Source organism: Trichechus manatus, unplaced genomic scaffold, assembly GCF_000243295.1.
Source record: "Trichechus manatus latirostris isolate Lorelei unplaced genomic scaffold, TriManLat1.0 scaffold00081, whole genome shotgun sequence".
In the NCBI taxonomy this organism is placed as follows: domain Eukaryota; kingdom Metazoa; phylum Chordata; class Mammalia; order Sirenia; family Trichechidae; genus Trichechus; species Trichechus manatus.
Genome location: NW_004444017.1, coordinates 3,369,571 through 3,395,198, shown reverse-complemented (window position 1 = coordinate 3,395,198; position 25,628 = coordinate 3,369,571). Strand labels below are relative to the sequence as shown.

At 38.0% G+C, this 25,628-nt stretch overlaps 1 protein-coding gene across 1 annotated transcript in view; it reads left to right on the top strand.

Moving 5' to 3' along the window:
- KDM5A (lysine demethylase 5A) overlaps positions 1-25,628 on the top strand; it is a 123,230-nt gene that overhangs the window by 52,641 nt on the left and 44,961 nt on the right. Inside the window, exons 11-19 of the mRNA XM_004381196.2 lie at positions 578-759; positions 4,567-4,729; positions 6,082-6,201; positions 9,148-9,342; positions 15,221-15,402; positions 15,744-15,868; positions 16,343-16,493; positions 17,944-18,058; positions 18,447-18,802. Of these exons, the coding sequence (XP_004381253.1) occupies positions 578-759; positions 4,567-4,729; positions 6,082-6,201; positions 9,148-9,342; positions 15,221-15,402; positions 15,744-15,868; positions 16,343-16,493; positions 17,944-18,058; positions 18,447-18,802 (1,589 nt within the window). The remainder of the gene's footprint in view (positions 1-577; positions 760-4,566; positions 4,730-6,081; positions 6,202-9,147; positions 9,343-15,220; positions 15,403-15,743; positions 15,869-16,342; positions 16,494-17,943; positions 18,059-18,446; positions 18,803-25,628) is intronic.

Below are 25,628 nucleotides of genomic sequence, written 5' to 3'. Positions count from 1 at the left end.
ATAAATATTTTGGGAAGTCATGCTACTAGGGATAAAGTACAAATATAGTAAAGCACCAAACCCATTGCCATTGAGTTGATTCGACTCATAATGACTCTGTAGGACAAAGTAGAACTGCCCCATAGATTTTCCAAGAGTGTAAGTCTTTATGGAAGCAGACTGCCACATCTTTCTCCCATGTAATGACTGATGAGTTTGAACTGCCAACTTTTGGTTAGCAGCTGAGTGCTTTAACCACTGTGCAACCAGGGCTCCTTAGAAATATGATAATGACCTATTAAAATTGGTCTCACACTATTCTACTGGTAAGCTGGGAAGTAATAAAAATCCTTGCTTATGTCTTTCAGAGTAAACCAGAGATATCTGAAATAATTAAAGGGATACCTAAATAAAACTTATTAGACAAGAGATAAGATTAAATATTTAGTTATATGAGTTACATGTAGTGGGGAACAAAGAGCATAGACTATTGTAAATATTACAAGATTTATACATTGTTTTGAAGATTCTCTTGAGATTTCTATTGGGCACTTGTCATTTGTGTTCTTTCATTACACTGTTTTTCTTTCTTTTATAGGAATATGCACTTTCTGGTTGGAACTTGAATAATATGCCTGTCCTGGAGCAGTCTGTTCTTGCACATATTAATGTGGACATTTCTGGTATGAAGGTACCATGGCTTTATGTGGGAATGTGTTTCTCTTCTTTTTGCTGGCACATTGAAGATCACTGGAGTTATTCCATCAACTACTTGCACTGGTATGTACAACTTTTGTTACAGCATGTATACTAGTGACATTTTTATGGTATAATACTATTAAGTGATCTCCTTAAGGGAGAGATGACTTTGAAATGATTTTCTACCCAAAATAGGATGATATATTGGAGAGAGAAGAGTGGGGGGTCTCAGGGTACATCTCAGATTCCTTCCCTTTTAAAATATGTGTATGTAGCAGAGCTAAGAGTATTAGACCAAATAATATTGGGTTGGTACACGTGATAATCATTCTGATATATCTTTTGATATACAGGTAGGATGTTTAAGTAAAGTTTATATAATTAAGATCTGACTTTAGTATTTCAAGTTTCCAATGAATTTTTTCTGTTTAAAATTCTTTTGCTGACCCACTCACAGCTTTTACTTACTTCGCCTTGCTCAGTATTATTATATCTTAACTAAATTATATTTTTCTCTCCATTTGGAAGGTAATACCCAGATTATAGTATGCAGTAGAAAACTCTAGTAATTTTTTTGCTCTGCTTCATTGCTGTGTACTCTAATGTGGTAGCCACTAGCCACAAGTGGCTATTTAAATTAGTTAAGATTAAGTAAAATTAAAAATTCCCTTCCTCAGTTGTACTAGCAACATTTCAAGTACTTCATTATCACCATGTGACTAGGGGCTACTATATTGGCCAACACAGATATAGACCATTTTCATCATCACAGTAAGATCCCAGTTTGTAGGCTCTCGTTTTACTCTTCTGGTGAAGTCTTTTGATGAGTGTAAGTGTTTAATTTTTAGAAGATTCCAGTTATCTAGCTTATCTTCTGGTGTTTGTGTATTGTTAGTTACGGTTTGTATCCTATTTATGCCGTGTATTAGGGCCTCTGGTGTTGACCCTATTTTTCCTTTTATGATCTTTATAGTTTTTGATTTTATATTTATGTCTTTGATCCATATTGAATTCTATTGGCTACAATTTTGTTGAGTATTTTTGTATCTATATTCATGAGAGATATTGGTCTGTAATTTTCTTTCTCTGTGGTATCTTTGCCTGGTTTTGGTGTCAGGGTTATGCTGGCTTCATAGAATGAATTCAGAAGTATTCCTTCCTTTTTTAAGTCCTGAAACAGTTTGAGTAGTACTAGTGCAAGTTCTTCTCTGAATGTTTGGTAGAATTCTCCAGTGAAGCCATATGGGCCATGCTTTTTTTTGTTGGGACTTTTTTTTTATTGCCTTTTCAACCTCTTGTTATTGGTGTGTTCAGATTTTTTTACCTCAGTTTGTGTTAATTTGGGTAGGTAGTGTGTTTCTAGAAATTTATCCATTTCCTCTAGGTTTTCATATTTGTTGCCATTTCTGCTTCTTAGCTTGCTTGTTTAATATCTTTTATATCTCAAAAGAGATTGACTCAAGATACACCTTCATTAATCTTGCCTCAGTAACATAACAAAGACAGCACATTCCCACATGGGATTATAACCACAGGCATAGAGGCTAAGATTTACAGCACATACTTTGGGAGGACATAATTCAATTCATAACATTCCACTCTTTGGCCTCCAGAAATTCACATCCTTGCCACATGGCTGACAAATTTGCAAAAGTCTTAAATCAACTTCAAATCGAAAATCTCATCTTCTGAAACATCTGAAGTATGAGTGAGAATTTAGGCATATTCCATCCTGGGGCAAAACTCTTATTCATCTGTGAACCTGTGAAATCTGAAATACAAGTTATCTGCTTCCAACATGCAGTGGTAGAACAGGCACAAAGTAGACATTTCCATTACAAATGGGAGAAATTGGAGGGAAAGAGGGTATAACAGGTACCAAGCAAGTCCCAAACCCGGCAGAACAAATTACATTAGTTCTCAAGGCTTGAAAATAATACTCCATTCTCTGAGATCATCTAAACAGTGGCCCCACCTTCCAAACTGTGGGTGTGCATCACGCCCTCTGGATTCTCGATAGAGTCCCCTCGGCCCTGGGTTTCATCTCCGCCTTCCAGTCCCACTACTATGGCAGTTGATCCTTTGGCACCCATGCTCCTAGTCCATGTGAGTGGTGACCCCACGTCCTTGGGCCCTGCAGGCGCTGTTCTTCTGCCCCTTGGGCATGACAGCCCCACTGCCTCAGCTTTGGGCAGGGACCCCATACCCCTGGCACACCTTAATGGCAGTCCCACACTCGAGAACCGAGATGATGAAGAGCTGACTCTTTGAAACCTAGGAGACTGTGACCCCACCCTTTGAGATCTGGGAGACTTAGCCCTACCCTTTGAAACCAAGGAGGCCCTACTTCCTGTGCTCCTTCCAACAGTTCTGCTGATTTTCTGAGCTGCTCCAGGGATGGTCCTTTTCTTTTCTTGGAGGACAACAAATGTAGCTTCTTCAGCCTGTTTCTTGCCTATAGAATTCAAAGAGGCAGACAGCTTTCTTTCCTTTTGTCGTGTCTCTTTCCCTTCAGTCTAAGTGATAGGTTTTCTCCTGTGGTATTTGGTTAGATCCATCAGTCACAGGCTTAACAAAAGATTTTGTAGTCAAGTCCTTGGTGAAAATTCTAGGACACGTGTCCTTAGTTTGTACAACAGAATTTTCCAAATCTTTTTAAGTTCTGTTTTCATTTTGCATAGTTTGTTTTTAAGTCCTCTTTTCCTCTTGCATTTTACTGTGTGGGACAAGGAGAAACCGAGCGGCCCCTTAAGATCTTGCTTAGAAATCTCCTCAGCTGAATATCCAGGTTCATCACTTAAAAGGTCTACCTTCCACCAAATATTTGAACATAATTCTTTGCCACTGCGTAAAAAGCATCGCCCTTCTTCCATTGTCCAATCACATGTTTATCACTTTTTTTTAAAGCTTCTCCAGAAGCACATTTAACATCCACATTTCTAGCAACATTCTGTTGCTGGTGCCATATGTATTGTCTAAGACAATAGATTTTCTCTATAGCTGTCTACTTCCTTCTGAGCCCTCACCACAATTGCCTTCGACATCCATAATTCTACCGGTAGTCTCTTCAAGGCAATCTAGACTTTTATTATTAGGCTCCTTAAAATTCTTCCAACTTCTACCCATTACCCAATTCCAAAACTGCTTTCACATTTTAGGTATCTGTTAGAGCAGCACCCCACTCTTCCAATACCAAATTTTGTCTTAGTTATCTAGTGCTGCTATAACAGAAATACCACAAATGGGTGGCTTTAACAAACAGAACTTTATTTTCTCACAGTTTAGGAGGCTAGAAGTTCAAACTCAGGGTGTCGGTTCTAGGCAAAAAACGTTCTCTGTCAGCTCTGGAGGAAGTTCCTTGTCTCTTCAGCTTCTACTTTCCTGTTTCCTTGCAGATCTCTATGTGTTTTGGTATCTGTTGTACCCCATCTTTCTTCTATTCCCTTGTTTAATCTCTTTTATCTCAAAAGAGAATTAACTCAAGACACACTACACTAATCCTGTCTTATTAACATAACAAAGACAACTCATTTCCAAATGGGATTATAACCACAGGCATAGAGGTTAGGGTTTACAACACATATTTTTGGGGGGTATAATTGAATCCATAACAATGATTGTATTACTAATCCACCTTAAAGACTTCATGGGCTTTGAGTTGCTTTTCTAGTATTAGTGATGTTTGTATCTACCTATCCATGTACGTTTGCTTTACCTCCTCTTAATGAACAATAGCACAGATTTATGAGATGGTTGTTAGGATTCAGGACATGTAATCTGTGGCCATGGAACAAGATGAAAGTTAATTATAATTTATTGGGTTTGAAGCTGACCCCAGCCTTATTGGCCCCAGGCTCTGCCTAGCTAAACAGTTATTTCTTTTGCTAGGGGGGAACCAAAGACATGGTATGGTGTACCATCTCATGCTGCAGAACAACTGGAGGAGGTGATGAGGGAGCTGGCCCCTGAGCTGTTTGAATCCCAGCCTGATCTCCTACATCAGTTAGTCACCATCATGAACCCCAATGTGCTAATGGAGCATGGTGTGCCTGTGAGTCTTTTTGTGTCTCCCTTCAGTATTTTTAATTTCAAAGTTATTTTAGCTTTTGATTTGATAGGATCACCACATATCCTTTGTTTTGTAATGGGTGAGGTGAAAGGTCAAATTTGAACTTACATTCTGAAGGGAACAGCTTCATCTGAGTAAGAAGATGTTTTAAAGTACAAATCTTAATTTTCAAATAGCCTTCTGTTTTCAAAAAAGTATTACATCTTGGTTTTAACAGAAATCTCATGTTCTTTATTATTCCTATATAAGCAAAATACATATATTTTAAGTGTTAGCTCTATCCTTTTGGAGATCATATTACATACAAAGATTTCACAGCTTTTAATACATTAGACAATGAAGTAAAAATAACAGATGAGTACCTTTTCTACTTTTCAGTTTAGTCTTGAAAATGATTCTCAAATATAAGCTACTAATACTTGATAAAAAGTGTATATGTAATAAGTTTGCTATTAAAAAAAAAAAACAAAAACCATTGCCATTGACTTGATTCTGACTCATAGCAACCCTATAGGACAGAGTAGAACTGCCCCATAGGTTTCCAAGGAATGGCTGGAGGATTCAAACTGCTGACCCTTTGGTTAGCAGCTGTAGCTGTGCAACCAGGGCTCCAAGTTTGTTATAGTCAAGTATTTGTCATAACCTGAATGAAAACGTGGGTGGAGTAAAATTGATAGTGTTACTTTGTCTTTAAAGAATGAATTTATGCTAGAATCTAGGACCTTGTAAAAGACACTTCTTGTTGTTAGTTGCCATAAAGTTGGCTCCTACTCATGGTCACCTTACGTATAACAGAACAAAACATTGATCAATCCTGTGCCATCTTCATGATCATTGGTATAAAAGGCACATAATATTATCATAATGCACGGTGAGATTCAGGATAAAAACTGATTTGGGGGATATCTCCATATGAGCTAATCAATTTAGTTAGTTTTCAAAAAATTACCCAAAAGTATTTGAGGGTAGAAGGAAATTCCATTCTTTACTGCTGTTTACAGTATAGGAATAAAAGAAAAATCCTCTTAATTGTAAAAATTATATCAAGTTAGGAAACTAGTAGCTCTATGAGAATAATGTTTTCTCTTTGAGAATTTATTTTGGTTGCTAATTCTGATCATTAATTAGTATCAGTGAATATTTTAAGAGAGTGGAATTCTGGCTGCTTCTTAAATCCTGATAATATTTTCTGATATTTGTAGTTTATTGCTTTATCTTTTTCAGTTTTAGAAAGTCCTCTTGAAACTAACTGACTGATAAAGCTTGTCTCCCTGTTTTTGCTGTTTTTATTTTGTTTTGTTTTGTTTGTATCCCTGCTCCCAATTTGCATTTAGGTGTACAGGACCAATCAGTGTGCTGGCGAGTTTGTTGTGACGTTTCCTCGCGCCTATCACTCTGGATTTAACCAGGGCTACAACTTCGCCGAAGCTGTGAACTTCTGTACTGCTGACTGGGTCTGTTCTATATCAAGTGGCTGTTGTACGTCTACTAACACCCCTGTAAAATGGAGCTTAATTGCCATGTTTGCTTAGCTGGGCTCAGCGTAGGGTTCATGAATATTTCAAGGGAGACTGGAGTGGCTGTTCTGTTTTAGAAAGTTAGAGTTTCTATCTCAGTCTTTATTTGGAGGATTTTATAGTTCCTTAACTTCTCATCCATTCATTATTTTCCCTGTTTTATTTGAATTTTAAACAGACAGTTAATATTTTCTAAATCCTTCCTTCTCTGTGGGAATATGGTTCTTCTAGTCTTTGCTTTCTTTGAACGTTTTTGGATCTTAAAAAGATAACTAGACTTAACAGAGATCATTTCAAGTATTAATTCTACCACATTTTCAAATATATAGTTCTGATTTTTATTTTAAAATATCCCTTTATTATTTTTGTTCTGATAGACAGTTAGGTGATTTTATTCTTCCTGCCATTTTTTTGTTTTCCATATTTCTTTTTTTTTAACTTTTAAAGAGTAATATTGAGATCTCTACGGGTTGTACTTTTGTGTAAATGATAATAATGCCAGTGACTGCTAGTTTGGTTTTGTATGACGTGTATATCAAAAAGTAGTCAGGATTACATCATGTTGGTTGGGAAAAGACCGCACATTTATCGTATACTCTTTGACTTTGTTTTTATTTTAGTAATGCTGTTTTTGCCTCTCTCAGCAAATTGGGAGAAATCCTTTAGGAATATCAGAGCTTTTGTTTTCTGTAGGCACCTTAAGATATTAAATTTCACGATTAAACGTATAGAAATCGTTTCATTTCCTTGACTAATGAATGAAATAATGTAATGAGCAGTCTTATTTGATCCAGTAATTTTAGACTTGTTCCTTGTTAGGCCTAGGAAATAGCATAATTTTTAGCAGGAACAAGACTGAGCCTAGGACTTTGCCTTGGGTTTGAGCTCTTTTTTTTTAAAATTCACCTAACATTTATCGAGTGTTTCTGATGTACATGGTACATGGCTGGGTTTAGAGTAGGGAATGGGAATGACTCAGAGATGAGTTAGAAGTGGCTTCTGCTGTTAATGTGGTCGCTGTTCTTGATGTTTGACCTTGGGCAGCTCTTTTAATTTTACTGGGCCTTATTTTTTACCTGGTATATGAAAATGCTAATAGATTCGCTTAATAATCTCAGACAAGTGATATGGTATATGTGAAAGCCCTTGGTAGGTGCTCCTTTGAAGAAAGGTGTGATATAGATGAAACAGTTGTAGCAGCTTTCTCTCTGGACAAAGTTAACAGGACTATTTTTGTAAGACACAATGAATAATTTGAGTTTATTTTATGTAGCCTCCTCACATATTGTAATAATTGAGAACTGCAAATCCCACAGTTGTGTTTTTCTTCTGTTTGTCCTTGTAATAAGGCTGTGTGACAAATATTTGAAAGGTAAATACTTAAGAATTAAGACATACAAGTGTTGTATTTTGTGAATAGACAAGATGATCACTAGGTAATTGTAAGTTGAATATATGTATTTTCTTGGGAAAGATTGTTTTACTGCTTAATTCAGAGGTAGTTTCACACTCTCAAACTGTGATTCCTCTGATTCCCTTTTGCCTTGCTCAAAATGGAGGTGAATTCTAAAAGCTTCTTTTTTTTCTTTTATTTTGTTGTTGTTGAAAATATACATAGCAAAACATACCGATTCAGTAGTTTCTGCATGTACTGTTTAGTGACATTGATTACATTCTTCCAGTTGCACAACCATTCTCACCCTCCTTTTTTGAGTTGTTCCTCCCTCATTAACATAAACTCACTGCCCCCTAAGGTTCCCATTCGATCTTTTGAATTGCTGTTGTCAAGCTGATCCCATGTAAACAAACCTTTTTTACTAGTTAAGCTATTGGTCGGTTTTAAGAAGACTTTAGGGGGTATTTTTAGTTCAAGATTCAAAGATTATCTTAGGGCAATAGCCCTCTGTGGCTCTAGAAAGGAATTCTGAAAGTTTCTTTAAAGTCTGTCTTCTTATTTTTTCGCTTTTACATTACAGGTTCCAAATTCAAACAAAACTCAGTTTAGCCATCTAAGTTTTCCCACCTGACAGTTGGCGAGTATGTTTGCATGTGTATGTGTGTATAGGTATGCATGTGGAGTATAGTATAGCTAGTATCATAATTTGGTTTAAAGCTTGATAGTTAACAGAAATTTTCAGAATTTATTGTAATGAGTGTATCTGTTGGTTTATGAAAAGCAGTCATTTAGTCATTTGTTCATTTCACTGTTAGGGAAAATAAAGTATATAATCTCATGATTTCACATTTTTAAATTCTGTGTAGGCTTGGCTGGTTTTTTTAAAAAAGAATTTCTAGATGCTAAAATATGAATCATCTTTTGCTTCGGTTCTTGCAAAAAAATAAAAAGTCAGTTCTTAAATGTGAAACCAATGTGGATTGCTTAAGTATGTTGTGTTTTTTCCCCCTTTTCTATTTTTCTTCTAATAACATCTGTTCTTTTGGTTCTTTGGAAACGTGAATGCTGAAAACTTCCACTTCAGCTTTTATGGTCTGAGGTTTTGTTTTTACAATTTTTCCTTTTTCCTGGAAGGGCAGCCCCACATTAGACTGGGCTAAAAGAATTTGCTGCCTCACTTATATACCAAGGAGCTTCTGTTCCTTCTTTTTTTTTTTTTTCTGCTTCTTGATGTACACAGTGAGTAGAAAAGCAGCAGCTCAGGCCAGAAGCTCAACATTTCACATTATGGGAGTTTTCTGTGGGAAGGCCTTTGAAATTTCTGCTGGGCCATAAAGGGTTATTTATAGTTGCCTCTTATATTCAAATGAGATTTGTTATTCTGCTTCTTTATAATAAAAGGGAGGATCTGGAGGGTAAATACTTGTTCTGTTCTGGAGTATATTATAGACAAGTAATTTAATTTGGGAATCTTCTCTTGTTTTCAGTTGCCAATTGGACGTCAGTGTGTAAATCATTACCGAAGGCTAAGACGCCATTGTGTCTTTTCACATGAGGAACTCATTTTCAAGATGGCAGCAGATCCAGAATGTTTAGATGTGGGGCTGGCTGCCATGGTCTGCAAAGAATTGACTCTCATGACTGAAGAAGAGACACGATTAAGGGAGTCTGTTGTACAAATGGTGAGTTTGCTGAGCACATTTCCTATATTTACTACTGCTTATGGAGTGTCTTAGTTTCTTAGTGCTGCTATAACAGAAATAGCGCAAGTGGGTGGCTTTAACAAACAGAAGTTTTATATTTTTCACATTTTAAGAGGCTGGAAGTCTGAATTCAGGGCACTGGCTCTAGGAGAACATACTCTCTATCCTCTCTGGGGTAAAACCCTTGTCTGTTTCAGCTTCTCTTCCTCATTTTCTTGTAGATCTCCACAGAGCATCAATATTTCCCCATTTGTGCTTGCTTGCTTTTGTGTCTACCAGTAATCTGCTCCTTTTAATATATCAAAAGTGATGGGTTAAAACACACCCTACAGTGATGTAGTTTCATTACCTTAACAAAGAAGCCCCTATTCCCAAATGGTATTACACCCACAGGTATAAGGGTTAGAATTTATAACACATATTTTTGGGGGACACAATACAATCCATAATAGGGACTATACTTTAAATTGAACCTATAGAAAGAATCAGTTTTTATCTTTGATCCCTTTAGGAGTTAAACACAAAAATCATTAGTTTAAAGAAGGTTTCATATTTTTATAATAACCATTTTGGTTTCTTTTAGATTAAAAAGTTTTAGTAATTTTTATGTCACTGACTCTAGATTTTTTTTTTTAAATTTTTCCCATACAAGAATTTATACATACATTGTTATGTGACTCTAATTGCTCCCCCCATATTGCGACTGCACACTTCTCCTTTCCACCCCTGATTCCCCATGTCCATTCAACCCGCTCCTAACCCTCTCTGCCTTCCCATCTCACCTCCGGGCAGAAGCTGCCCGATTAGTCTCTTGTATCTGCTTGAGCTAAGAGACACACTCCTCACGAGTATCACTTCCTGTCCCACAGTCCAGTCCAATCCCTCTCTGAAGAGTTGGCCTCGGAAATTGTTTTATTTCTGGGCTGATAGAGAATCCAAGGGCTGTGCTTTCCAGGCTTCCTCCAGTCTTAGACCATTAAGTCTGGTCTTTTTACTAGAATTTGAGTTCTGCATCCCACCTTTCTCCTGCTCCATCAGGGACTCTCTATTGTGTTCCCTGTCAGGGCAGTCATTGGTGGTAGTCGGGCACCATCTAGTTCTTCTGGTCTCAGGCTGGTGAAGTCTCTGGTTTATGTGGCCCTTTCTGTCTCTTGGGCTACTACTTTCCTTGTGTCTTTGGTGTTCTTCTTTCTCCTTTACTCCAGGTGGTTGGGACCAATTGATGCATCTTAGATGGCCGCTTGCAAGCTTTTAAGACCCCAGACGCCACTTAACAAAGTAGGATGCAGAACATTTTCTTAATAAGCTTTGTTATGCCAGTTGACCTAGATGGCCCCTGAAAGCATGGTGCCCAGACCCCCACCCCTGCTACTCTGTCCCTTGAAGTGATTGTATTGAGGAAACTTCTTAGCTTTGGTTTAGTCCAGTTGTGCTGACTACCCCTGTAGTGAGTGCTGTCCTTCCCTTCACCTAAGATAATTCTTATCTACTGTCTAGTTAGTAAATAACCCTCACCCTCCCTCCCCACCTCATAACCATCAAAGAATGTTTTCTTCTGTGTTTAGACCTTTTCTTGAGTTCTTATAATAGTGGTCTTATACAATATTTGTTCTTCTGTGACTAAATTCACTCAGCATAATGAGTTCCAGCTTCCTTCATGTTATGTTTCATGACTTCATCGTTGTTCTTTATCGTTGCATAGTATTCCATTGTGTGGATGTACCATAATTTGTTTATCCATTCGTCGGTTGATGGGGATGTAGGTTGCCTCCATCTTTTTGCTATTGTGAACAGTTATGCCTGTATTCTTAAAATTTTTGTTTCAGTTATATATTTATTAAAGATGAGATTCCTTTTCTCATTGCCTTGAGTCATTCTTCTGAAGTTTTAAATTTAAGTGTACTGGTAGAGACTCGTGAAATGAGTTTTTGTGGTGTATTCTCATATTTCAGGCTTAAAACAGATTGTTTTCCATGTTAGTGTCACTTCTTCTAATTCTCTACCATATTATTTATGATAGTTTGACCAAATATCTCTGTAGACTTCTCCTTTAAACTTAGCTTTCACCTGCGCCCTTATTTCCAGGTACTTATCTCTGTTCTTTCTTTGCATATGCACTGGTCTTTCCTCTCTTGAGAAAAGTTTTCAGTGCCCTCATTTTCTCTTTATTTTCTCATCGTCACTGTCATTCTGTTCCCACTATACTTCTGAAACTCTCCAAGTTTACTATTGCTCAGTCCAGTGGTCCTTTCTCTGTCTTCCATCCCCATGAAACCTCTCGCACTATATATTGCTTCTTTGGTTTCTTTCGCTAACACTTTGCTCTACTTCTACTGTGTCTTCAGCATCTTTGATCACATTTGCCAATCACTTCTGGTATTATCTTTTTCCTCATCTTTCCTGACTGCCAGTGTTTGCAGGGTTCAGCCTCTGACCTTTCGTTTCTCTCCTTTTGAGCTATTCAAGGAATTCTCATCCTTTCTTAGGATTTTAACTCTCTTTCCACTCTTATCAGTCCTGAGGTTTCAGTTCTCACCTCTTATTATAAAAAAAAAAGGGAATTATTGTCCCTTTGAAACAGGCGATACGTCCAGTCACCCATTTGTAATCCAAGTGCCTGCTGGACACTTCTATTTAGATTTTTGTCATCTCACTTTTAGCATCTGAAATAGAATATCATGGCCACCCTCTCTGTGCTTTTCACAAACCATTTTCCCTTCCTAATTATCTGTCTCAGTTAAGTGCCAGAATCAGTATGTAAAAAGTTAGTGTGATCCTCCTTGACTCATCCATCTTCTTCATAGTTGTATGTTATCTGCTTTTAAGTTTTTGTTTGTTTCTTTTGGCAGTGTCTCTCATCACCACACCCCCTCCCTTTTTTTCCTTATTGCTACCATCCTGTTCCATTCCTTAATTTTCTCACCTGAATTACTTCAAGTAGACTTTTAAGAACGTTGTCCTTCATTCTTTGATGGTTATGGGGGTGGGGAAGGAGGGTGAGGGTTATTCACTAACTAGATAGTAGATAAGAATGATCTTAGGTGAAGGGAAGGACAGCACACACTACGGGGAAGCCAGCACAACTGGACTAAACCAAAGCTAAGAAGTTTCCTCAATACAATCAAATACTTTGAGAGACAGAGTAGCAGGGATGTGGGGTCTGGGGACCATGCTTTCAGGGGACATCTGTGTCAGTTTGCGTAACAAACCTTATTAAGAAAATGTTCTGCATCCTACTTTGGTGAGTGGTGTCTGGGGTCTTAAAAGCTTGCAAGCGGCCATCTAAGATGCATCAATTGGTCCCAACCACTTGGAGTAAAGGAGAATGAAGAACACCAAAGACACAAGGAAAGTAGTAGCCCAAGAGACAGAAAGGGCCACATAAACCAGAGACTTCATCAGCCTGAGACCAGAAGAACTAGATGGTGCCCGGCTACCACCAATGAACGTCCTGACAGGGAACACAATAGAGGGTCCCTGATGGAGCAGTAGAACAATGGGATGCAGAACTCAAATACTAGTAAGAAGACCAGACTTAATGGCCTGACTAAGACTGGAGGCGCCCTGGAGGGCATGGCCCCTGGACTCTCCATCACCCCAGAACTAAAACAGTTTCCGAGGCCAACTCTTCAGAGAGGGATTGGACTGGACTGTGGGACAGAAAGTGATACTCGTGAAGAATGTGCCTCTTAGACAAGTAAATATAAGAGACCAAAGGGGCGGCTTCTGTCCAGAGGTAAGAGGGGAAGGCAGAGAGAGTAAGGAGCTGGTTGAATGTTCATGGGGAATCAGGGGTGGAGGGGAGGAGTGTGCTGTCTCAGAATGGGGTGAGTGGTTGGGGTCTCATAACAATGTTATGTTAAAAAAGAAAAAATTCTGTGTGGGAGACTAACTTGAAATGTAAATTTCACTTAATTACATCGATTAAAAAAAAAAAACGAACTTTGTTCTTCTCTCCATTCTTCCTAATAATTCAGGATTTTTCAAAGTGTATTCTCAGGAACATAAGCTTTAAATATATTGGAAGATATTAAAAGGAAAAATTGTTTTGTGGTTAGTGGAGTTTGGGAAATGGTAGGTTAAGAAAAGATAAATGAGGTTCTTTACTGCAAAGCTCTGATCGTTTAATATGCTGGTGCACATTGTTAATTTCTAAGAGGGATATAAAATATAACATTTCCCAAAAATGAATCTTTTTTTTTTTTGCAGAGTATCTTGTAGGACTAGTGGTCCTTGGAGTACACTTTGGGAAATTATGTTTGTCTTAGTTGTCTAGTGCTGCTGTAACAGAAATACCACAAATGGATGGCTTTAACAGAAAAATTTATTCTCTCACAGTGCAGTAGGCTAGAAGTCCGAATTCAGGGTACCAGCTCCAGGGGAAGGCTTTTTCTCTCTGTCAGCTCTGGGGGAAGGTCTTTATCATCAGTCTTCCCTTGGTCTAGGAGCTTTTCAGCGCAGGGACCCCAGATCCAAAGGACGTGTGCTCCTGGCTCTTCTTGCTTGGTAGTAATGAGGTCCCCCTGTCTCTCTGCTCACTTCTCTCTTTTATATCTCGAAAGAGATTGACTCAAGATCCAACGTCATCTTGTAGATTGAGTCCTGTCTCATTAACATAACTGCCTCTAATCCTGCGTAATCATTAGAATAAGAGGGAGGATTTACAACGCATAGGAAAACCACATCAGATGACAAAATGGTGGACAATCACACAGTACTGGGAATCATGGCTTAGCCAAGTTGACACACGTTTTTGGGGGACACAATTCAATCCATAACAATATTCTAATAAAATGTAAAATTTTTTAAAGCAGCCAGAACTTGTTAGTTGCTACGTTAGTGTCCCATGCTTTGTCAGCTGTTCTGAAACTGTGCAAATTCTTGTGAACTAAAAAACACAATGTGTTTTGGAACTATTTTTGTATAAAAATAATTTTTCAAGAAAGTACTAAGTGCTAATATGAGAAAATGGAAAGATATGAGAGTATAGCCAGCAGACATCTAGATTAAAACTGATGTCAAAAATAAAATGTATGATGAAAGAACTGAATTGTATCTGTCAGTGAATAAATTATCAGGTTCCCACCTTGTTTAAGTGGAAAGAGCTTGCTCTCATAGCTGAATTGGTTTACAAGTACCTTGCTAAAGTAAGCAGAAACTATAAAGGGAGCCCTTGTAGATTAAATGGAAGTCTTTGTAAAATGCATTTTAAATGCTCTTACTGTCTTGAACTGTTACACAGAATGTGATTTAACTTTCTTTTTCTTTTTGTTGTCTTGCTGAAGTAGAGTATATTTTGATTTGGATAGTTTTAAGTAATTTCACACTTCTTTGCCCTTGCATATGTTTGCACTTATCAATGTTATTTTCGGATCATAGATTAGTAATTTATCTAGTTGAAGGGTGCATTGTTCCTGGGGGCAGTAATGATTTTTTTAAATTGTTTTTTAAAAAAGACAAAATCACATAAAACAAACATATAGCTTCATGAATTATTATATAGTAAACATTCTTATCATCACCATCCAGGTCAAGAAATGGAAGTTTGTCAGCCTTTCTAAAAGCACCTCCCAATTATATTTCCCTCCCCTCAAAAAACTGTTTTGACTTAGTAATCACTTAATTTTATTTCTTTATATTTTTATTACTGAAATGTGCATCCTTAGATAACAAAGTTTATTACTCTTGCTCATTTTTAAAAAATTAGTAATGATTTATTTTGGGAAGTATTTTGATGTGTCTTTGTACCTTCCGTGTTTATGCCTTATATCGGAGATTTACTCATAGAAAAAATTGTAATAACTTAAGTTCTTTGATGCTTGAAAGAACTGATCTAGTGACATAAATTATATTTCAGGGTGTCTTGATGTCAGAAGAAGAAGTGTTTGAACTTGTTCCCGATGATGAGCGACAGTGTTCAGCATGCAGAACTACATGTTTTCTTTCTGCTCTCACATGTTCCTGTAATCCTGAGCGGCTAGTGTGTCTCTACCATCCAACTGATCTGTGCCCCTGTCCTATGCAGAAGAAATGTCTGAGGTATCCACAAGTATTTTGTAAAACCAAGTCATAAAGTTTTTCTTAGTTATTTCCTTTCCTGGTTTTGGTAACTTCTCCTTGTCTACCTGCCTCCCTGCTCTAGGCCAAGCCCTCTAATGTTGACCCTAAACTTGGCAGCTAAAGTTAGTTTCTTTATCAATTGATTTGACATGTTCCTTGTCTCTCTTGGCATCAAAACTCTCGGGGGTTCATTGATTTTCTTTTTATGTGAACCAAGATTCCATTCCCTGGATGTTGTACATTTCTTGAGCTGATTGTATTGAAACTTATTTTCAAGTTGTTGTTGGTTTTTGAGGTTTTTATTTTTGTTTTTTTCCTAGATACCGCTACCCACTAGAAGACCTCCCTTCTCTGCTATATGGTGTGAAAGTCAGGGCACAGTCCTATGACACTTGGGTCAGTCGTGTTACGGAAGCATTATCTGCCAGTTTCAACCATAAGAAAGGTTAAGTTTCCTCCTTTTGCATATATACACTAAAATTATTGTCACTTTAAAAGAGGCCTTGTTTTGTTTTGTATGTTTTTCCTCCATTAATGAAAAATTGTAGGCTTCTTATGTATTTGAGATTAATGGGTTGATTGAATATAGCTTTAGTTTTCTATTTGAGAATCTTACTTTAAAAGTTGATATAAAATGGAACTGATAGCTAACTTGCAGTAGATGATATATTTTGGGGAACCATTGTTATCAGTGAGCTAACACAGAAGACTTATTTGGGAAGAGGAATTGCCTTACCTGAGAGAAATTATCTATATGGATTAGGTCATAAACTTCTATCGGATTGGCAAGATTTTCACAGCTGCAGTGTGTTTCTACTAATAGGTTGATGACTCATTTGAGAGAGACTGGTGAAGATTTTAAAAAGGGTTTTTATCTCTGTGATTACAGTGTATGACTTTTTATTTATATTTGTTACAGATTTAATTGAATTGCGAGTAATGCTGGAAGATGCTGAGGATAGGAAATACCCAGAGAATGATCTCTTTCGAAAACTCAGGGATGCTGTAAAAGAAGCTGAGACCTGTGCTTCTGTGGCTCAGCTGCTTCTGAGCAAAAAGCAGAAACACAGGTTAGACTAAGATAGAGTTTCATTCCTCAGTGGTTTCTGTTTCTTCCAGAGTAAAGACAAAATTTTAACTGTGGCCTGTGAGGCCCTAATTATCTTTGACCTCTTGTGGCCATGTCTTTCCCTTTCCCAATACTGCCCCGACCTTATCTCCTTCTTCCAGTCTACTTTCTCTTCTTTCTTACTTCCCGCTGCCAGCCTTCTTCCTCCTGCTGTTCTTCATACGTACCAGGCGTGTTCCTGTTAGGGCCTTTGCACTTGCTCTTTACTCTGCTTAGAGTTCTCTTCCCCCAGACATCCAGGTGGCTTGCTCCCTCACTTCTTTCAAGTCTTTTTTTCAAATGTCAGATTCTTGGTGAGGCTTTCTTTGACAATCCTTTTTAAAACTGCAACCTTTTTATCCTTCTTTCCAGCTTTGTTTCTCTCTAGCTCTTGTTGTCTCCTGATATACTAGATAATTTACTTATTGTCTCCTTTCCACCTCCACTAGAATGTATGCTGAACTAGAATGTCGAAAATTTTTGTCTTTTTTTCATTGCTGTATTTTTTGTGCTTAGAACTGTGTCTGGCACACAGTAGGTGTACAATAAAGATTTGTAAATAAAGAAATGAACTAAGGATATCTGAGAAAACAGAATGTATCAACTGTCTGTACTAGATACTATAGGTGGAAGGCAGGTAGCAGCAAAGAGCAATCTTGAATATGAGGGCAAAGGATGCAGAGGGAGGCTATTGTTAAAAAGCATAGAAATATGCACCCTTGATTTAATGTAATTCATATGTGTTAAATTTTTTGTGGTATTGTTTCATTCATTCCAGCTTGTTCCTTGTACCCATATGGCTTTTTTTTTTTTTCTATGGCAGTTCCCATTAGATTTAAAATTACTTTGTAAATATTTTTTCTACCATTTTATCAAAGAAACTTTCTTAGAGACACTGATCAGTGGATCATAATTTGTCATTGGGTCACTGACCCCCTTGGAGAACCTGGTAAAAACTTAGGGACTCTCTTCCTAGAAAAATGCACATAGACACAAAATTTTAAATCAATTCATTGTCTCCTAAGTCAAATTAAGGACCTTTATTCCACATTATAAGCTTCTTGAGATACAGGATTTAGTTTTTAATCCTTAGTTTTTCTTGAGATACAGATTTTAGTTCCTAGTTTTATCTGTGAACTTAATACTTCACTGTCAGAAGTTTATTGAATGTTTGAAATATTCAGTACTTAGTAGAAATACCCCTTGCTTATTCTTAAAGGAACTGTAACTTGGAAAGTTGAATCTATGAGTCATTAATTAAAGAGCTAAAGCATTTATTTCCACCATTGCAGTGGAATTCCTCAAACACTTAGGATTGCTTGGGCTAGAATTCTAAAGAGATTAGAAGCTCCTTTGTTATCAAAATGACTATGAATTTTTCTTGCTTATATCTCAATATTATTTCACATCAGGCAGAGCCCAGATAGTGGGAGAACTCGGACCAAACTGACAGTGGAGGAATTGAAGGCCTTTGTCCAACAACTTTTTAGTCTTCCATGTGTCATCAGCCAAGCTCGACAAGTAAAGGTGGAGTATTACATTCTTGTCTTGGGGAATTTGGTTGGTGGTATGGGCTACTGTTTTAGGTAAACGGAATGGGATGTCTAGACTAGTGTTTGTTTCTTTTCTGCTATTTAAGGTTTTTAGTAAGTATTAAGAATCTTATGGCATCATTCTTAGACTTTATTTCCTATTTAAAATTCTAGGACTAAGGCTACCAGGAGCCCTGGTAGCACAATGGTTAAGCGCTCAGCTGCTGACCGAAAGGTTGGTGGTTCGAACCCACCAGCTGCTCCTCAGATGGTCTAGAACTGATGCATCAGTTGTCCTTTGGTTTGCCTGAACTATGTGCATTCCATGCTAATTTTTTGTATCATTTAAATTTGCTTTCTGTTTTTTGTTTTGACCCTTTCAGAATCTGCTGGATGATGTGGAAGAGTTTCATGAACGTGCTCAGGAGGCAATGATGGATGAAACCCCAGATTCCTCCAAACTCCAGATGTTGATAGACATGGGCTCTAGTCTGTATGTGGAACTCCCTGAATTACCTCGACTAAAGCAAGAGCTACAGCAAGCTCGATGGTTGGATGAAGTAAGACTGACCCTATCGGATCCACAGCAAGTCACTTTGGATGTCATGAAGAAACTGATTGACTCAGGTGTAGGGTTGGCACCCCACCATGCTGTGGAGAAAGCAATGGCTGAACTACAGGAGCTCCTTACAGTGTCTGAGCGATGGGAAGAAAAAGCTAAGGTCTGCTTACAGGCAAGGTGAGCACATGTTTTGGTGACTTACCTCTTTAATAACTAGGTCAGAGGGTAGAATGGGAAAGAGGAGCATAAAAGGACTATTTCATTAAATGTTTAATTAAATGTTTTGTACCTTCCACCAGTCACTAAGTTATCAAATGATACTGCATCTAGACAATTTCATATATTAATTACGTACAGAGTACTTTGTTAGGTACTGTAAGTGATACAAAGTAGTGTTTGTTTCAGCACCTACTATTAATGATATTATAGTTAGGAACTAAGACACGTAAAGCTCATTGCAGTATGTTTTTCGTGTTACTTGAGAGGTACAGATAAATGTTATATTCAGAGGAGGAGAGGTCATTGTGAGCTTGGATGGTCAGTAGAGAAGCTTGAGAGAAAAGTGAGAGTTTAGGTAGAGCCTTGAAGAATGAGTAGGACTGAAGTGGAAGGGAGATAAGAGAGATGTCATAAGCCAAGTTCTAAGGTGTGCTCAGGTGACAGAAAAAAGAGTTCTACTGGAGTGGAGGATTTATACAGGAAAGTAGTGGGAGATAAGAATTAATCACGAGAATGTTAAGCAGTTGCATTAGTGTTGGTACCCTATTGGATTTACAAGATTTAATTAAAGTACACCGACTCCTCACTTATCGACTATCTGGTTATCTCACATTTTGCATTTACCATAATAGTAAAAAATCTATTCTCTGACTATTTGCACATTAACGAGTTGGCAGGCATTAACGAGGAGGATCTCTGGGCGGCCTCCAGGAAGCTGGACCATGCTACCCTGCGCCCTCTGATCCCTCTTGCTGGTGGGGGTGCTGTGTCTAGCTTCTGCGCAGGGCCGGCCTCCTCCGTGTCCGCACCTCCAGGCAGTACCAAGCCAGCAGACGCTTATTCTATATGGCCTGATGCCCTACAGCTCAAAATTGCTATGGGATGAGAAGGGAGGAAAGAAAGAAGCATCAGAGAGGGTGTGAGGGTGTTTGGAAGGAATGAGTGCAAGTTTAATGATATCCCAAAGTGAGCTGAACTGTGCCTCAAGCCTCCCCCTTGGTGGGGCCAGATGTCGTGCCAGTCTCCCATCGCCCTCACTCGCAGGAAGCTCAAGCTTCAATTACTCACCAGGCCCAGTGGGCAAAGCAGGCACAGGGATCCTGAACTCGGGGCTTGCAGGGGTGAGAGTGGAGCCCTGGAGGTGGATCCCAGAGTTACGCGAGGATGGAAGGCAGCGGCACTCACTGCGGTGTCAGAGAAAGGGGGAAGGAGCCAAGCACTATTTCTAAGTGCTATGGAGACTGTAATGAGAAAGACACAGAAGTCCCTGCTCTCATAGAGCTAACATTCTAGTGGGAAGAGACAAATGAATAAATGAATGAATGAATTAACTTCAGATGATAAGTGTCGTGAAGACAATGAAATTGATAAAGTAGAAGATAATAGAGTTTATGGAGTGAACAGGAGGTAAAATCTTCTCTTTTTTAATTCTTGTGAAAGTTTTCTTTCTGAAACATCTTTAATATTGTTTAAACTTTTTTTTTTTTGCCACATAGACCATTTTATTTATTTTTTTATTGTAATTTAGTTGAAAGTTTACAGAGCAAATTAGTTTCTCATTCAGAAATTTACAGCAAATTGTTTCATGGCATTGGCTGCAATCCCACATTGTGTTAGCACTCTTCCCCTTTCCTTTTCCACTCTGGGTTCACTGTGTCCATTTGTCCAGTTTTCTTGTCCCCTCCTGCCTTCTCATCTTTGTTCTTGGGCAAGTGTTGCCCATTTGATCTTGCATACTTGATGGATCTAAGAAGCACGTTCCGCTTGTGTGTTACTGTTTGTCTTAAATACCTGCCTAATATTTGGCTGAAAGGTGACCTTCAGGAGTAGCTTCAAGTCGGAGTTAGAAGGGTGCCTGGGGGCCATAGTCTCAGGGGTTCCTCCAGTCTTTGTCAGAACCAGTAAGTCTGGTCTTTTTTTGTGAATTTGATCATTTGTTCTACATTTTTCTCCTGCTCTGTCCAGTACCTTCTATTGTAATCCCAGTCAGAGCGGTCGATAGTGGTAGCCGTGCACCATCTAGTTGTTCTGATCTTGGCTTGTCGGGTAGGCTGTGGTTCATGTGGTCCATTAGTCCTTTGGACTAACTGCTCCCTTGGGTCTTTAGTATTTTTCCGTCTCCTTTGCTTCAGACTGGAAGAGATTGATAGTTGTGTATTAGATAGCCACTCACAAGCTTTTAAGACCCCAGACACTACTCATCAAAGCAGGATGTAGAACATTGTCTTTAAGAACTATGTTGTGCCAGTTGATCTAGACGTCCCCTGAGTCTGTGGTCCTTTGCCTTCAAGCCTCAGAACTTCATCCCATGAGGTGTTTAGTTATGTCTAAGAGGTTTCCCTGACTGTGCCACCTGTGTGCCTTGTTGTCTGTATAAATACATGAGGAGCACCTAGTCATGTATTTAATTTCCACCACCAAACCTATATCTGCCGATGGGTATGCACTCTTATCCCCTCCCTCACCTCTCAGCATATCTATCTGTGTATGAATTGATAGATTATTGTTTGTTGATTCTGTTGTTACAGGATTGTCTATGCTGTAGTAGTTACCCCGCACACCAAACAAACCAAACCCGTTGCCGTCTAGTCGATTCTGACTCATAGTGACCCTGTAGGACAGAGTAGAACTGCCGCATAGAGTTTCCAAGGAGCAGGGTGGTGGATTCAAACTGCTGACCTTTGGTTAGCAGCTGTAGCTCGCCATAGCTCTTAACCACTGTGCCACCAAGGCTCCCGTAGTTATCATAGTTGTCCTTTATTTCTACATTCCTCTCAGTGTCCTCTCTTGCCTTGATCATGTTGTGCTGACTTCTCCCATATTGTTTATTGCCTTTCCCTTCACCAATATTAGCTTGTGTCTACTATCTCTTTGGTAATTTTCCCTCCCTCTTCCTCCCATCCCAGGTAACCATCAAAGAATCTTTTTTTTTTTCTTTTCCTGAGCATAAACCTTTTGTTATCACTTTATAAAAGCAGTCTCATGCAGTATTTGTCTTTTCGTGATTGACTTATTTCACTCACCATAATGCCCTCTAGATTCATCCATGTTGTGAGATGTTTTGCAGATTCGTCATTATTCTTTATTGTTGCATAGTATTCTATTGTGTGTATGTACCACAGTTTGTTAATCCATTCTTCTGTTGATGGGCACTTAGTTTGCTTCCACCTTTTTGCTATTGTGAATAGTGCTGCAACGAACATGGGTGTTCATATGTCTGTTCGTGTTGTGGCTCTTATTTCTCTAGGGTATATACCTAGGAGTGGGATTGCTGGATCATGTGGTATTTCTATTTCCAGCTTTTTGAGGAAGTGCCATACCGTTTTCCATAGTGGTTGTACCATTTTACGTTGCTAGCAGCAGAGTATAAGAGTTCCAATCTCCCCACATCCTTGCCAACATTTGTTATTTTCCGTTTTTTTAATTAGTGCCAGTAATGTCAGGTGAGACGGTATCCCATTGTAGTTTTGATTTGCATCTCTCTAATTGCTAATGATCTCAAGCATTTCTTCATATGTTTGTTAGCAGCCTGAATATCTTCTTTGGTGAAGTGTCTGTTCATTTCCTTTGCCCATTTTTTAATTGGATTATATGTCTTTTTTTGTTGTTGTTGAGGTGTTGAAGTTTTCTATAAATTTTAGAGATCAGACCCTTGTTAGATAATGTTGTAGCCAAAATTTTTTTTCCCAATCTATGTATTCTCTTTTTATTCTTTTGGAGGAGTCTTTTGTTGAGCATAAGTGTTTAATTTTTAGGAGGTTCCATTTATCTAGTTCTTTTTTTTCCTGTGTATGCATTTTTAGTTATGCTTGGCAGTCTGTGCCATATATTAGGACCCCTAGCATTGTTCCTAATTTTTCCTCCGTGACCTTTATAGTTTTTGGTTTCATATTTAGGTCTTTGATCCATTTTGAGTTTTTATGTATAGTGTGAGGTATGGATCCTATTTCATTTTTCTACAAATAGACATCCAATTTTGCCAGCACCATTTGTTGAAGAGATTATCTCTTCCTCCATTCAGTAACCTTTGGTCCATTGTCGAAGATCAGCTGTCCATAGGTGGATGGATTTACATCTGGGTTCTCAATTCTGTTCTATGAGTCTGTTGGTCTGTGAGTCTGTTGTTGTACCAGTACCAGGCTGTTTTGACTACTGTGGCTGTGAGGTGGGGCTGGAGATCAGGTAGTGTGAGGCCTCCTACTTTGTACTTCTTTTTTAACAAGGCTTTAGTTATTCAAGGCCTCTTTCCCTTCCATGTAAAGTTAGTGACTAGTTTTTCCATCTCGGTAAAGAATTCTGTTGGGATTCGGATTGGGATTGCATTATGTCTGTATATTGCTTTGGGTAGTATTGACGTTTTCACAATATTAAGTCTTCCTATCCAAGAGCATGGTATGTTCTTCCATTTATGTAGGTCTCTTGGTTTCTTACAGTAGTGTTTTGTAGTCTTTGTATGTATAAGTCTTTCACATCCCTGGTTAAATTTATTCCTAAGTATTTTATCTCTTGTGGGGGTTATTGTAAATGGTATTGTTTTTCTGATTTCCTTCTCACAGTTCTCTTTGTTGATGTAGAGGAATCTAGCTGATTTTTGTATGCTAATCTTGTATCCTGCCACTTTGCTGAATGCTTCTATTAGTTCCAATAGCTTTCTTGTAGAGTCTTTAGGATTATCTATGTATAGAATTATATCATTTGCGAATATAGTTTTAGTTCTTCCTTACCAATGTAGATGCCCTTTATTTCCTTTTCTTGCCTTATTGCCCTCACTAGGACTTCCAGTACAATGTTGAATAAGAGTGGTGATAAAGGGCATCCTTGTCTGGCTCCCGTTCTCGGGGGAGTGCTTTCGGATTCTCTCTGTTGAGCATAATGTTGGCTGCTGGTTTCGTATAAATTCCCTTTATTATGCTTAGGAATTTCCCTTCTGTTCCTGTTTTGCTGAGAGTTTTTATCAGGAATGGGTGTTGGAGTTTATCAGATGCCTTTTTTGCATCGATTGATATGATCATATGATTCTTTTTCTTTGCTTAATTTATGTGGTGAATTACGTTGATTGATTTCTAGTGTTGAACCAACCTTGCATGCCTGATATGAATCCCACTTGGTTGTGATGTATTATGTTTTTGATATGCTGTTGTATTCTATTGGCTAGGATTTTGTTTAGAATTTTTGCATCTATATTCATGAAGGATAGTGGTCTGTAGTTTTCTTTTTTAGTGGTGTCCTTGCCTGGCTTTGGTATTAAGGTTATACTGGCTTCATAGAATGAGTTTGGGAGTATTCCTTCCTTTGCTATATTCTGGAATAATTTGAGTAGAATTGGTGTTAACTTTTCCCTGAAGCTTTGATAGAATTCTCCAGTGAAGCTGTCTGGACCAGGGCTTTTTTTTTTGTTGGGAATTTTTTTTTATGACCTCTTCAATTTCTTCTTTTGTTATGGATCTGTTCAAATTTTCTGCCGCAGTTTGTGTTAGTTTAGGTAGCTGGTGTGTTTCTAGAAATTTGTCCATTTTCTCTAGGTTTTCAAATTTGTTGGAGTACAGTTTTTCATAGTATTCTGTTATGATCCTTTTTATTTCAGTTGGTTCTGTTGTAATGTCACCCATCTCATTTCTTATTCGGGTTATTTGCAGCTTCTGTTGTTTTTCTTTTGTCAGTTTCACCAGTGGTTAGTCAATTTTATTAATCCTTTCAAAAAAAACCAGCTTTTAGTCTTGTTGATTCTTTCTGTTGTTTTTCTGTTCTCTATTTCATTTTTTTTTGCTCTGTTTTTTATTATTTCATTTCTTCTGGCAGCTGTGCTTCTTTTGCTGCTCTCTTTCTAATTGTTCGAGTTGTAGGGTTAATGTTTGGATTTTTGTCCTTCTCTTTTGATGTGTGCATCTATTGCTGTAAATTGACCTCTGAGCGCTGCTTTTGCTGTGTCCCAGAGGTTTTGGTGTATTGCGTTTTTGTTCTCATTTGATGCTAGGAATTTTTAAAATTTCATCTTTGATTTCTTCTGTTACCCAGTAGTTTTTAAGGAGGGTGTTATTTAGTTTCCATTTATTAGATTTTTTCCCCTTCTTCTTCCTGTTACTGATTTCTACTTCTATAGTATTGTGGTCAGAGAAGATGCTTTGTATTCTTTCAGTGTTTTTGAATTTGTTGAGGCTTGCTTTGTGGCCTAAAATGTGGTGTATTCTGGAGTATGATCCGCGAGCATTGGAGAAGAATGTGTACTTTGCTGCTGTTGGGTGATGTGCTCTGTATATGTCTGTGAGGTCAGGTTGGTTGATTGTGGTGTTTAGATCTTCTGTATCCTTGTTGAGTTTCTATCTAGTTGTTCTGTCCTTCACCAAGACTGGTGTGTTAAAGTCTCCTAGTATTATTGTAGAAGTGTCTATTTCTCTTTTCAGTGCTGTTAGAGTTTGTTTTATGGTTTTGAAGCTCTTGTCAGTGGGTGCATATATACTTATTATGGTTATGTCCTCTTGGTGGATTGACCCTTTAATCATTATATAATGTCCTTTCTTTTATAGTGAATTTTGCTTTAAATCTATTTTATCAGGGATTCATACTGCCACTCCTGCTCTTTTTTGATCATTATTTGACCAAAAAAAGATATATGTTCTTCCATCCTGTAAGTTTTAGTTTATTTATATTTTTGTGTCTTAGGTGTGTCCCTTGCAGACAGCACATTGATGGGTCATTTTTTTAATCCATTCTGTGACTGTCTGTCTCTTTACTGGTGCATTTAGGCCATTTATGTTCAGTGTGATTATCGATACGTATGAGTTTA